This window comes from Hemiscyllium ocellatum, chromosome 25 (genome assembly GCF_020745735.1).
Source record: "Hemiscyllium ocellatum isolate sHemOce1 chromosome 25, sHemOce1.pat.X.cur, whole genome shotgun sequence".
In the NCBI taxonomy this organism is placed as follows: domain Eukaryota; kingdom Metazoa; phylum Chordata; class Chondrichthyes; order Orectolobiformes; family Hemiscylliidae; genus Hemiscyllium; species Hemiscyllium ocellatum.
The window spans coordinates 9,867,190-9,880,072 of record NC_083425.1 but is presented as its reverse complement, the minus strand read 5'-3'; the positions used below and the strand labels follow the sequence as shown (position 1 = coordinate 9,880,072).

Below are 12,883 nucleotides of genomic sequence, written 5' to 3'. Positions count from 1 at the left end.
AGATTTAGCCAGATAAATGGTTCCAATATATCAAAGACCCCTTGTTAGCAAATTTAGTGTTAACTGGATAACTAACCAAATCTTTAGCCAAAGATCATATTTCACTGCCTAACATTCAAATATTACAAAGATGCATCTTACATTAAGCTGTTACAGCAACTTTAATTCATAGATGGCCCTCCAAATTGCATAATGAGACAAGAAAGCCAGATACATTCAGTTAACAATGCGCATTTATTTCATGGTCTGGCTGGGCAAGTCCACCCTCCCATGAAGACATGCAACCAATAAAACGTATCCCAAAATGAAAACATTCAGTACAAAACAGGACTGTGACTTAAAAAGTTACATATATTTAAAAACCTATTTCACGGAGTTACTAGACTACATTGTTCTTGTCCCTCCCACAAGGAAAAAAAAAATCAGCCACTGACGAGTCAATTTCAAGGTCACTTAACTCGTGTCCATCTGAAAGAAATGAAACAATTACATGTTCAGCATATCAATTTTAAGACAAATATTAAAAAAGCTTCCAGGCTGTTCAGCTGGACCAACACACAACAGTTTGCAGTAAATCACAAATTTTTATTTAAACATTAGACAGAACATCTGAAAATGTACAAGCCTCGGCTCCATGAAACAGAAGAGGAACCTTGATTATCCGAATACCAATTATCCAAATTTTGGATTATGCAAAGATGATCCCAAGGTCCGGATAGAAACATTATATCAAAGATGTGTTTCCAACTTTGATCGCATCTTCTGTTTACAAAGATTAAAAATGAACTCTGCTTACTGGAATGCTGCAGAGAACAGTCCTGGTCATTGATGGGAGCCCAAGTACGGTGTCCAAATGACTGACCGCTGGCCTCCTCTCTCCCCACACTTTCCCGGGAGTACTACACAGGGGTGCACCCTAAACCACCCCTCTTCCCCAGATAATCTATCCAATATTGTCCTGTACAGGGTAAAGGTGGAACTTGTCAAAACGTTGCAGTAAAAAGTTGTGTGTGGAGGGTTTTTAACAGGGCTGTGGGAGGCAGGGACTCAGGTGTTGTGTACTGCTGCCTAGTCTCCTGAATGGGGAGCAAACTTAGCAACTGCGCGATGTGTTAATCCCATTGAACGGATGTTGGGGGTCAGGGAGGCTTCAGCAATGCTGCAGATCCCTTGCACACAAGGGTGTGTCTGCTCAGAAACCCAGACAAAAGAGGGAGTAAGGCAGGCAGAGCAAAGAAAAAGGAAACTTCAGAAAACACCCGAGGCCCTAGAAGAGAGGCATTGAATTCATTAACCAAATAATTATCTGAACGAAAGTGCCAGCCCATCTTGTTCAGATAATTGAGGTTGCTCTATACATGGTACAACTAGCTCATGCTCCTGCCTCCACTCCAAAGTAGATCAGCTTGTGAAGCTAGTTACCACCAGATGCACTGAACTGTTCCCATTGGGTTGTGCCAGAGGTTCTTTATAAACAATAAGGCATGCTAAGTTACTTTTTAAAAACAGAATCCCTGCTGATATGGTTGTTAATGCCTTATTGATCAGCTACACAACTTTTGTCTTACCTTTCATTTCCACATGCCAAATCAATTCAACTACCTTTCCTCACACTACTCACATTCACCACAAAATTTATCCAAAAGTACACAACTTAATTTTTCACCCCATAAACTTCAATCTGCTACACATTTCTTCCAGTAATCCTGATACAGGCTTTACTAACAAAGGGGTGGCTGAAAAACAAACCATCTCCCACCCCAGAATATTCAACTTCCCTTTCGCATACACTGGATTATCCACCCAATATAGTGCACCGCCTGTTTCAGTCCATTTTCTAAACTCTTTAGTTCAGCTTCAAAAAGCTGACACGAAATTAAAGTACACTACACGTGAGATATAGCTGATTCACAGCTTTTCAGTCTCATCACTGCCACTTTCAAGTCAAACGTTTTGCATTCTCAAATATAATAAGTGAAGGCCTTTCCACCAAGCTTTCTGATGCCAGATAATAGATTTGCTCCCATAACCGTTAGTCCAATCTCAACCATATTTTCCTCTCAGAGGGACCACTCTTCAATTTCCTCTGAATTGTGACAATTTCTACTCCACTTATATAAAGCCAAGTGGCACTCTTGCCCCAAGCAAGCAGCACACACCAATTAAACCCCAGGAGCCTCAGTGCGTATGTGCAATTGATCAGGACAGCCAGTGATTTCAATTTTTTAAAAAAAAACAAGATAGACTGCCTAAACATAATACTCTTAGGAACAGATTTAAATCACACCAATAAGAGTTGAAGAAGGGCTTTTGCCTGAAACGTCTATTTTCCTGCTCCTCGGATGCCGCCTGACCTGCTGTGCACCACTCTAATCTTAACTATACAAATGAAGTGTCACAAATCCAAGGCTGCTTCAATAATAGAGACACCAGACTCACCCTGGCATTATAAGCATCCAATTGGGCATCCAGTTCCTCTGCTGATAGCTGCTGCCTTGGATTCCTTCCCCCACGACCTCTCCCACCTCTGTTGCTGCCTCTGGATCGCCTGTTTCCACCTCCAAAAGCACTACCACGAGATCGGTTTAATCCTCTGTTTCCACTACAATAATGGAAATGAAAAACAAGTGAGACACATTAAAACGGTCACTCCAAAAAACCAACTTGACAGTGCTAAGTGCTCAGTAGGAGAAAGTGAGGACTGCAAATGCTGAAGGGCTCATGCCCGAAACGTTGATTCTCCTGCTCCTTGGATGCTGCCTGACCTGCTGTGCTTTTCCAGCAACACTTTTCAGTGCTAACTCAGTGCCTTCCTTATAATTTTAAACTCACACAGATGCCATTTCTTAAAAATCCAAGTGTAACAAAGGTAGCGATCAAGAGAAAAACTCACCTGACAAGTGGTCTCCTTTGGGCATCAATCTGTGAGGTAACCAGTTGAATGTTCATTGGTCGTCCTTTACCCCACAAGGAGACAGAAACAAAATTTCTCAGTTGGCAATTTTAACAGTAAACAAAGAACAAAATAAAATCAGACCATTTACAGAAAAGCTATATTTTCAGGGAGTCAGATTCGAGCAGTATTGTTACTCATTATAGTACACAATCATTTCACAGATAATTAGGGGCAGACAATAAATGTCAGCCTTACTGGTGGCACTCACATTCAACAAATTATATTTAAAAAGTTTAGGTCATAGAGATTGCTCCATTTTAATTTTTGGGGGTAGGATTCAGGCATCACTGACCAGGCCAACATTTGTGGCCCATTCCCAAATCCCCCTGAACTGAGTGTCTTATGAGATCCCATCAAAGGGAAACAAACAAACAAACAAAGTCAGTCGTTGTTATGGGTCTGGGATCACATGTAGACAGATGTAAGGATGGCAGATTTCCTTCCCTAGAAAAATGATATAGTGAACAGGATGGCTTTTTACAACAATTGACAGAGGTGAGTAGTGAGACATCTATGATTAAGCAGCCCAGGCAATTAACAAACCCAAGAGAAGTAGCTACAAAGCTAGGAGATAAAAAGCTAGCATTTTAGAGGCAACAAATCAACATTCAACTTCAGCTGTTCAGGTCAAAGCAAAAATACAAAAGGTGCTAAACAGGAAGTTATTTCCCCCAACCCAAAAGGTAACCCAGAATGTTGCTGGTACATATGTACCCACCATCGCAAGTGTACATTTGTTTCGATATGGGAATCGAAATGTAAGGAAAATGTGGACTGAGCTGCAAATAATTGCAACTTGCACGAAGACAGTTAAATCCTGAAAGTATACGCTAAGGGAGACCTGGAAGAATGATTGAATAATTGTTGTGTGCTGCACCTTGAACAGAACAATGCTTTACACATTTTTATAACATTTAACTAACAGCATACATCTGTAAATTTCACTACATGAAGGTGTTTTCAGGATTGAAGTGTTGTTCAGCTAATAACCTTAAGTTAAATTCAACTTTTTAAGTTACAATCTTGTTTTACTCAATTCACAAGGATTCTATCATCCATGTCTAAAATTACCATCTAAAGGTACTCCATTATACTGCTTCATAGCTTTCAGAGCATCTGCTTTTCGCTCAAAGTGTACATCTGCCGTCCCTAGGCTGCGACCCGATCTATCATAATGCACAGCTGCTTTCTTCAATGTCCCAAATTCAGCAAAAAGTTCCTGAAAAATCAAAAACAGCACAATTCAAGTGCTTTAAAAAGAGTAGACTGTGCATTGTACTCTGGATTAGAGGCACTAACATGACAACAAAAACTTATTCTAATGAACTCAAAATTCTTGATACTAGCTTTCAGCACTTCCTATTCCCTGTCCTCTCCTGTTGTATTTCACATTTATCTCAGAATAACTTGTGACTTTAAGGCAGCCAGCAAAAGCACAAGAAGTGTGTGTCTTGGTTTTAGCACCCCTCAAATGCCAGTAGATAGTGAAATGCATTTTTTTCCCCCCTGCTAATAATTCACTCAAGGCGAGTGAATTAAACCACTAGGGATGACTGGGAAGTGTTGACATACAATAATTAGCTTTAAACTACAATAAAAATCTAAAATGTGAACACATGCTGCTCAATAGTTCTGTTTAAGTGACAAAATTCCTATAGAAAAAACCACTTGCTTATTACAAAAGGAAAGGGAGTTTGATGTCATTTGATATCAGCTATGTCAGCTGTTCAATCTGCAGACAACATTAACACTTAACATAGCCAAACATCCCAAGTATTTCACAAATGTTAAATTTTGACATCTCCAACAACATTAGGGCAGGAAACCAAGTGTGGTCAAAGAACTAAGTTTTGGGAGTTTTCTGATATACACAGCAGTTTAAAGAAAACTTCCAGAATTTAGGGCAATGGAGTGATCAAAATCAAGGATGAAATCATTGTCCAAAATAAAAATTAGAACAGTTTGAAAATCAAGAAGAAAATGAAGCTCAGAGATTATCATGTAGCAGGTATGCAAGAGATTCACAAACCAATTGTTTAGTATGCAATACCTAAAAGCAGGGGAATGGTCAGCTTCCTTGGATTAGATTAACATCAACAGTATGGACTGTGCTGATTCCAGCTGTGGTAAACTGGGAAAATGAAGATGAGAACTGCAGGACAGCTCAGGGCAAAGCAATCAGCCAAGAGCATTAAATTCAACAACTAACATTTCAATCAAGGCACATTAAATGACCCAGACCTGCAGCTACAAGACAAGTTTGAAGTCTGGAGACAATTCAAAATCTGGAAGTGTAATAGTCAGACACCAAACGTCCGAGGACAAGGTGAATAACGTACTGGAATGGTTGAAACAGTACATGAAAGTCAACACTATTCAAACGGGATGATGTATTTTGAGGAGGATTGCTCTCCCAAGGGAGAGAAGTAGTTTGATGTAACACACTTAGAGGAAGCAGAGGAATTTTCAATGGCTCAACATATTGTAATCAAACCAAGTTACCTTAATTTGATGTGTTTGCCAAAGTGGCAGATGGGGTGTTGGTCATATATTCAAAAGAGCAGCCTAAAAACACATAACATAATAAAACACGTTCTTCAGGTAGAAGAATGAGGGGAAAAAGAGAATAGCAAGGCCAACTGCTGGTACAGCAGGCAGTGAAGGAAGCTAATAGCATGCTGGCCTTCATAACAAGAGGAATTGAGTACAGAAGCAAAGAGGTTCTTCTGCAGCTGTACAGGGCTCTGGTGAGACCACACCTAGAATACTGTGTGCAGTTTTGGTCTCCAAATTGGAGGAAAGACATTCTGGATATTGAGGGAGTGCAGCGTAGGTTCACGAGGTCAATTCCTGGAATGGTGGGACTCTTACGTTGAAAGATTGCAGCGACTTGGGGTTGCATACGCTTGAGTTTAGAAGGCTTGGGGGGGGGGGGGGGAAGAAGAATCTGATTGAGACGTACAGATTGGACACTCTGGTGGCAGGAAGTATGTTTCCACTGATGGGTGGAGTCCCAAACCAGAGGACAGTTTAAAAATAAGGGGTAGGCCATTTAGAATAGAGTTGAGGAGAAACTACTTCACCCAGAGAGTGGTGGGTGTGTGGAATGCTCTGCCCCAAAAGGCTGTGGAGGTCAGGTCTCTGGATACTTTCAAGAAAGAATTGGAGAGAGCTCTTAAGGATAGTGGAATCAAGGGTTATGGGGATAAGGCAGGAACAGGATACTGATTGAGGATGATCAGCCATGATCATAATGAATGGTGGTGCTGACTCAAAGTGCAGCATGGCACCTACTCCTGTACCTATTGTCTATTTGAAAATAGGCTCTCACCATCCTGTCCTATCCCTGGCAGTAAGAGTTCAATTCTACCCAAACTAGAATACCCTAAAACATTCCCAACCCACAATTCAGGACCAGAAAACAGAGTCAACATCCTGCACTTCACTTACCTGAATATCTGCATCAGACACACCAAAGTCTAAGTTGGACACCAAGAGTTTTCCGCCAGTTTCAACACCGCCGCTAGCGCCAAAACCACTGTCAAAAAGGTCATGCTGCCACTTGTCTGGGAGTTGTTTCGGCTATAAGAAAATAGAGATACACCTCGCTGACTTCCTACATTTTGCACCCCAATACATTGGTTAATTCACATGTCCATCCTACCTATCTCAATCCCACCCTACGTTTACAACATACATAGGCAAGATTGAATCACTTGCTTTAGCAATTCTCGTGGGAGTTTCATTACACAAGGACACTGACCTTACCTGAAATGGGTTAACTATTTAACATAATGAGTGTATGCAATGAATATAATTTAGTATCTAATTACATCATTTTCACTCTGTTCACTAAATTAGCAACATATAAAGTACTCCTGTATACACAATGATAGATGAAAATTAAGCACAGAAAATCAGATGCAACTGTTTACTTGGTGAGAAATGAATTCACTTATTATCCTACCACTGTTTCCACAGCACATCTCGAACTAAAGCCTGGATTCCTTCTAATAGCCACTAGTCAGATAGTTTGGTGTGAAATTCTCCTCAGCTGGTGGCAGCTTCTCCGGCAGAAACAGCTACAACGCCTCCACCTCTTCCAAGTGGGTGCATTCCATTGTCCACAAATCTTAGCAGCGCAAGAGTCCAAAACAAAGAGCATTTTGCATCGGCTGACTGTTTCAATAGCACGGATTAAGAGTCCTTCAATAGAGAAAAAAAATCCCAGGCAACCAACCCGAGTGTACGAAATGTTCACAGAAGATACAGTTTTAGTGAAAAGTCCAGAGGAACAAAAGAGGCAGTTCGTTGCAGTCCTGATCAACTCAGGCGTCTGTTAAGCGTGCGATGCTGTCGAGAAATGAGGCACAAATCGAACTTTTGACATGGTAGAAGTGGAAAGGCAGTCCATGCTTTGGAAAGGCAGTTCCATGCTTTGGAAATGCGTTCATGTGAAGCACAAAGGGAGCGAGAGGATGATTGCTGCCGCAGTGTAGCTCCTCCCCGACATCTTCGTGCTCCGGCCCCGGAGCCGCCATTTTAAGCTCCCGCTGAATTGAGCCGCGGTTCCGCCCGTTAACTCCGCTCGGGAAGCCGCCTCCAAACACACACACACACCGAGCTTTTAAAAAAAACATTTCGCACCGACGTTGAGGAGGATGGAAGGGTTGGGGGAGGGGGGGGGGGGAAAGCGAACCCGCTGCCGGCCTCCTCGGTAGAAATGGCGAGGCGTTTGCAATCCTTCCTCGATTCGCCGACGTTTCCGTGGGACAGAAAAAAAAAGCTCGCGGCCAGCGAGGGCCCCGGGGGGTTGTTTTAAAATTAACGGGAGGAGATCTTTGTAAAAATTTAAAAGAAACTACAACGGCTCCAATATGGCGCCGCTCGGTCCAAAATTCAAACCGATCGTTTTTATTTAAAAAAAAGGCACTTTTGCGGAAGAAAAAAGGCAAAATAAAAATCTACAATGATTTGTTTTTCCTTTCTCTCTCTCAGGATTTAAATGAAACACATTTTTTTCCCCTATCATTCCTGTTTTTTTTGTTAAAACCGCGGTCGCTTCCTACCCTGCTGTACGGAGCCGGTCGGTTTCTCCCCCGGATTGCACTCTGTCTGTTGCGCATGAGGCCTACAGCCAGGGCTCCCGCCCCAACTCCACCGCCACCGCGGCCTCCCGCTGCTCCTCGGCCGGCTAGGCCGCCCCCGCCGCCTCGGCCTGCTCCGCGGCCCATGCCGCCTCCTCCACCTCCGCCGCGGGCACCTCTGCCTCCGCGGCCGCCCGGGCTTTTCTGTCGGTTCAGTTTGATGATATCGTCCAGGGACATGTCGAGTTTGTCGCCCATTTTCTTGTCGTTTGTTTTCCCTCTCAATAAAACTTTTATCCCGCGCGCGCCCACACACAACAACCGCCTCTTCACGACGGAGGGCTCGGCTTTCGATTAATCGACAGGGGAAAAAAAATTATGGAGATGAAAAGCGTTTTTTTTTCCTCAAAAAAAGAACAAAACGAATCTATTTCGACGTTTCCTTATTGTTGAAGCGCTCCGCTGTGCCGCACTCGCCGATACAGTAATGGCGGCTTTAAGGACAAGAGAGGGCGGGAGGGGAAGGGCCGGCGCGAAACTCACCCACTGCGCACGCGCCGCCCGCCTCGGCCGGGTCACAATCGCGCTCGTCACCGCCGCTCCCGTCTGGGGGGGGACGCGCCCAATGGGCGTGCAGGGCGGGAAGGAAGGGCGTGGCCAGGATGGGTCCATTCACAGAAACTGCGGGCGTGCAGGACTCCCCCGCCGTCGCCATGGTGATGGCGCGCACTGACGTCATGCGGAACTTGACACCTTCCCGGGAGAAGCATTCGTTCATTGAGCAACACGCGGAACTCTCTTAGGGGATGGGGGGATAATTTGTGGAGGGGGGGATTTTTGTTGGGGGTGAGATTTAGAGTCATAGACATGTACAACATTGAAACAGACCCTTCGGCCCAACCCGTCCATGCCGACCAGATATCCCAATCCAATCTAGTCCCATCTGCCAGCACCAGGTCCATATCCCTCCAAACCCTTCCTATTCATATACCCATCCAAATGCCTCTTAAATGTTGCAATTGTACCAGCCTCTACCACATCCTCTGGCAGCTCATTCCATACACGTACCACCCTCTGTGTGAAAAAGTTGCCCCTTAGGTCTCTTTTATATCTTTCCCCTCTCCCCCTAAACCTATGCCCACTAGTTTGTTGGGGGATTTATGGAGAGGAATGTGGAGGAGGGATGTGTGGGTGAGATTTGTGGAGGAGAATTTGTGTGGACAGAAGATTTGTGTGGAGGGATATGGGAGAGAGTTGTGAGAGAGGCTTGTAGGGGCGGGGATTTGTGGAGGGGTGGAGATTTGAGTGGGGGCATTTATGGAGGGAGGATTTGTATTAGAGGGATTTGTGGGAGGAGTTGTGTGAGGGAGATTTGTAGAGGGGGTTTGTGTGGGGTGCTTTTTTGGGGGAAGGATTTATTGGGGATAGATTTGAGGGGGAGAGATTTGTTGGAGCAGGATTTGTGGGGGGGATGTGGTGAAGGGATTTGTTGGGGAAATTTGTGGGGAGAGTTGTTTGGGGTAATTATGGAATTTGTAGAGGGGGGATTTGGCAGGGAGAGAATGTGGGAGGGATGTGGGGAGATTTGTGTGGGAGGGATTTGTTGGGAATGTGGGGAGGATCTATGGACGGGAGATATGGAGGAGGGATTTGTGGTGGGGGTTGGATGTGGGGAGATTTATGTGGGAGGACATGGGGAGGATTTATGTGAATGGGGGATTTGTGGTGGTGGGATTTATTGGGGGAGTGATTTGTTGGGAGGGATTTGTGGGGGAGGGATGGGGGAATTTGTGAACAGCGGATGTGGAGAGATTTGTGTGGGAGGGATTTGCCTCTTGACCTTCCTGAATTATAATTATTCCACCATGCTTTCGGCTGCCTAGACTCTAAGCACTGAAATTCTCTGCTTAAACTTCTTCAAGTTTTCTACACTCATTTAAGACATTCCTTCAAATGTACCTCTTTGGCTTCTCCTCATGTACAGGGGTCCGAGTTTGGTTTGATTATCAGCCCTGTCAAGTGTTTTGAGACATTTCTACCACTAAAAGCAAGATGTTGCTGTTCTCTTCCAAGAACTATGTGTCTTCCTTCCTAGTTCAAATCCATGCCCGACCTCAGTGATAATCTCTTGCCTTGCTTCCAAGCATACATCTTTCATTTCACTCTCTTTCTCTTCCAAATTGACCAGTACCCAACGCTGATTCCCATTTCTTACATTACCACTATTTGCCTGGTTAATGTGATGGAAATCGAACAAAGCAGTTGCAATGATCAGTACTGTGAGATGGTTGCTTTCACACTCTGTTCCTGTTTTGTTTTAGTTAGTCAATGCAATTGGATTGGTGATGCAATGACTACTGTTAAACTTTAATCAGGATTTGTTGGTTCAAATCCCATTAGAGTTAAGCTCTGCTGCGAGCACTTCTTTCTAAAACTGGACTCCGAAATGAGGGGTAATTAATGAGGAATACTGTTAATGTTGATGATGGGTGGGAAAAGGAAATGTCAAACTATTTTGAAGGCACTTCATTGAATACATAGTTGTATTTGAGCTTTGCAGATCCATTTGTAACTTGAAAGGATTTACTGCTGTGTAGTCTAAAACAGGCTAACTTGTTTCAAAGGTATAACTGTAGAAAACCTGCGCAGTATTTTATTGGTTGTTATTTATGATTCTGCACATCATGTCCTTCAGAGGAAAATGACAGTAAGAAGCTCATGGGGACAAATACATCGAGTTTGAAATTTTGACATTCAGAAATTCATTAGTTGTGCTTGGCATCAGGCACTATCCCCCCAGGAACCATTATTCTTGTGTCTCATCTGCTGAAAATTGTCATTTCCTTGTTACATTACCATCAAGAGTGAACATATCCTTCATGGATTGTATAATGTTCCGGCGTTAAAATCACTGCAGCCAATTAAGGGATTAGTCAAAGGACATGAGGACACACCTGCCTGGTCACAACTGATTGTATTGATGATTATCATTGATTTTTTTTTGTACAGAAATAAAGTGCTATAAATATCATAATAAGGCATTTAACTGATAAATAAATTGATACTTTATGTGTTAGCATTTGAACAATTGCTACCAGGTTGGTCTGAGAATCTTAAGACTCTCATCTTTTACTGCTGGTATCTTTCTCAAAGTCAGATTTATAAATAGCTGTTCCTTACAATGCCTGCATTTGTTTATGATAAACAGTTCAATGGATTAAAAACAATTCCATTTTGTAACAACATTTGTCATTATGGCTTATTATGATTTTCTGTTTTCCAACTAAATTGGTTTGATTCTCAAGAAAGATTCTTAATATGTATATTAACATTTCAATGTAAATTATGGGAATAGGGTTTTAAGACTGGTGGTATTGAAGAACATGTATATGACATAGAAGAAATGTTTGGATATGTTGACAGGGAGGAGGCTTATGTGGAGCATGGCTCTGATGGGTCTAATAACCTGTTTCCATGTAGCAAATTGTTTTTTATATAATAAGGTTCGTTCATGGGTCGTGAGCATTACTGGCCTGACCAGCATTTATAGATCATCCTCAATTGTCCATAGGACAGTTTGGAGTCAACTACATTGTTATGGGTCTTCAGTTACCTGGATGCCAAAGGTAGGTTGTTATGATGATCATCATTTTTATTAGTTCAAATCTACCATGGTGGGATTTGAACCACGTCCCAGAATATTAGCTTGGGATTCTAGATTACTAATCTAGTGACATTAGCACTACACCATACAGAACCTACACTGTGGAAGCAGTCCGTTTGGCCATTGACTCCACAATTACCCTCCAAAGAGCACTCCACCAGAAACAGCCCTACCCTATCCCGGTAACTCTGCATATCCCTTGGCTAATCCATCTAATCTAAACATCCCTGGACACAACAGGACAACTTAGCATAGACAATCTACCTAACCTGCATATCTTTGGACTGTGGGAGGAAACCCACACAGACACAGGAGGATGTGCCTGAGGGTTGAATTGAACCTGGCTTCCTGGTGCTGTGAGGCCACGGTGCTAACCACTGACTGTTCTACAGGAGAAGAGTCTTAAAGAGAGACCTGGAGAGTTTTAGGAAGGAAATTCCAGACATAGTTGAAGGCATGGGTCCTAAGATATTAACAATGAAAATGGAGGCAAACATGAGGATAGAATTAGAGAAAAATAGGGATCTTAGAGGCTGGAGGAGGTTCCAGAGAGAGGAGAGTGAGACAATGGGATTTATAAGGGTAAAAACAATGACTCCAGATGCTGGAAACCAGATTCTGATTCCAGCACCACTAATCCAGAAAATGGGATTTATAAGCAGATTCAAACTTTAAAATTGCAACACTGCTGGACCAGAAGCTAATATAGGTCAGCAAACACAAGTCCGATGAGTGAATGGGACTTGATGCGAATTAGAGTGTGGATTGCATACTTTTGGGGTGCTCTGATTAACAGACAGTGCAAGGTAGGAAACTGACCCGATGATTACTGGAATAGATTCAGTGCAGGACTGACTGTCACTTTTCAGATCATACGTTCTATGTAGAGTTCTCAGAATCACAAAATTGTTACGATGCAAAGGTTATTTGACAGATTGTGTCTACACTAGCTCTTCAAACAAACATGATTATCTAGTCAAGATTAGAGTGGTGCTGGAAATGCATTGTAGGTTAGGCAGCATCTGAGGAGCAGGAAAATCGACATTTCAGGCAGGAGCCCTTCATCAGGAATGATTATCTAGTGTCCATCTCCTGTCTTTTCTACATAACTTTGCACACTATTTGTATTCAAATAATCATCCAATGCTTTACTGAATGTCTCAATTGAACCTGTCT

General features: G+C 42.8%; 1 protein-coding gene across 2 annotated transcripts; it reads right to left on the bottom strand.

Moving 5' to 3' along the window:
• Positions 1–215: 215 nt before the first annotated feature.
• On the bottom strand, positions 216–8,558 carry alyref (Aly/REF export factor). Of its 2 annotated transcripts, XM_060844764.1 has the most exons (6): positions 8,026–8,557; positions 6,407–6,538; positions 4,028–4,175; positions 2,894–2,957; positions 2,440–2,602; positions 216–468 (listed from the first exon to the last, which is right to left on the bottom strand). In XM_060844764.1, exons 1-6 carry the CDS (start codon positions 8,299–8,301, stop codon positions 454–456), a joined length of 798 nt encoding a protein of 265 aa, XP_060700747.1. In that variant the 5' UTR covers positions 8,302–8,557; the 3' UTR covers positions 216–453. The 2 variants fall into 2 exon arrangements, with proteins under 2 accessions (XP_060700747.1, XP_060700748.1); XM_060844765.1 differs by lacking the exon at positions 6,407–6,538 and having other exon boundaries at positions 8,026–8,558.
• Between the last annotated feature and the right edge of the window lie 4,325 nt (positions 8,559–12,883).

Excerpts from the sequence above, each read along its gene's own strand:
- alyref (XM_060844764.1), bottom strand. The coding sequence starts at position 8,301 with ATGGGCGACAAACTCGACATGTCCCTGGACGATATCATCAAACTGAAC. Across the intron at positions 6,539-8,025 it reads GACCGGCTCCGTACAGCAGG|CCGAAACAACTCCCAGACAA; the intron begins GTAGGAAGCGAC and ends ATTTTCTTATAG. Across the intron at positions 4,176-6,406 it reads TGTCTGATGCAGATATTCAG|GAACTTTTTGCTGAATTTGG; the intron begins GTAAGTGAAGTG and ends TTGATTTTTCAG.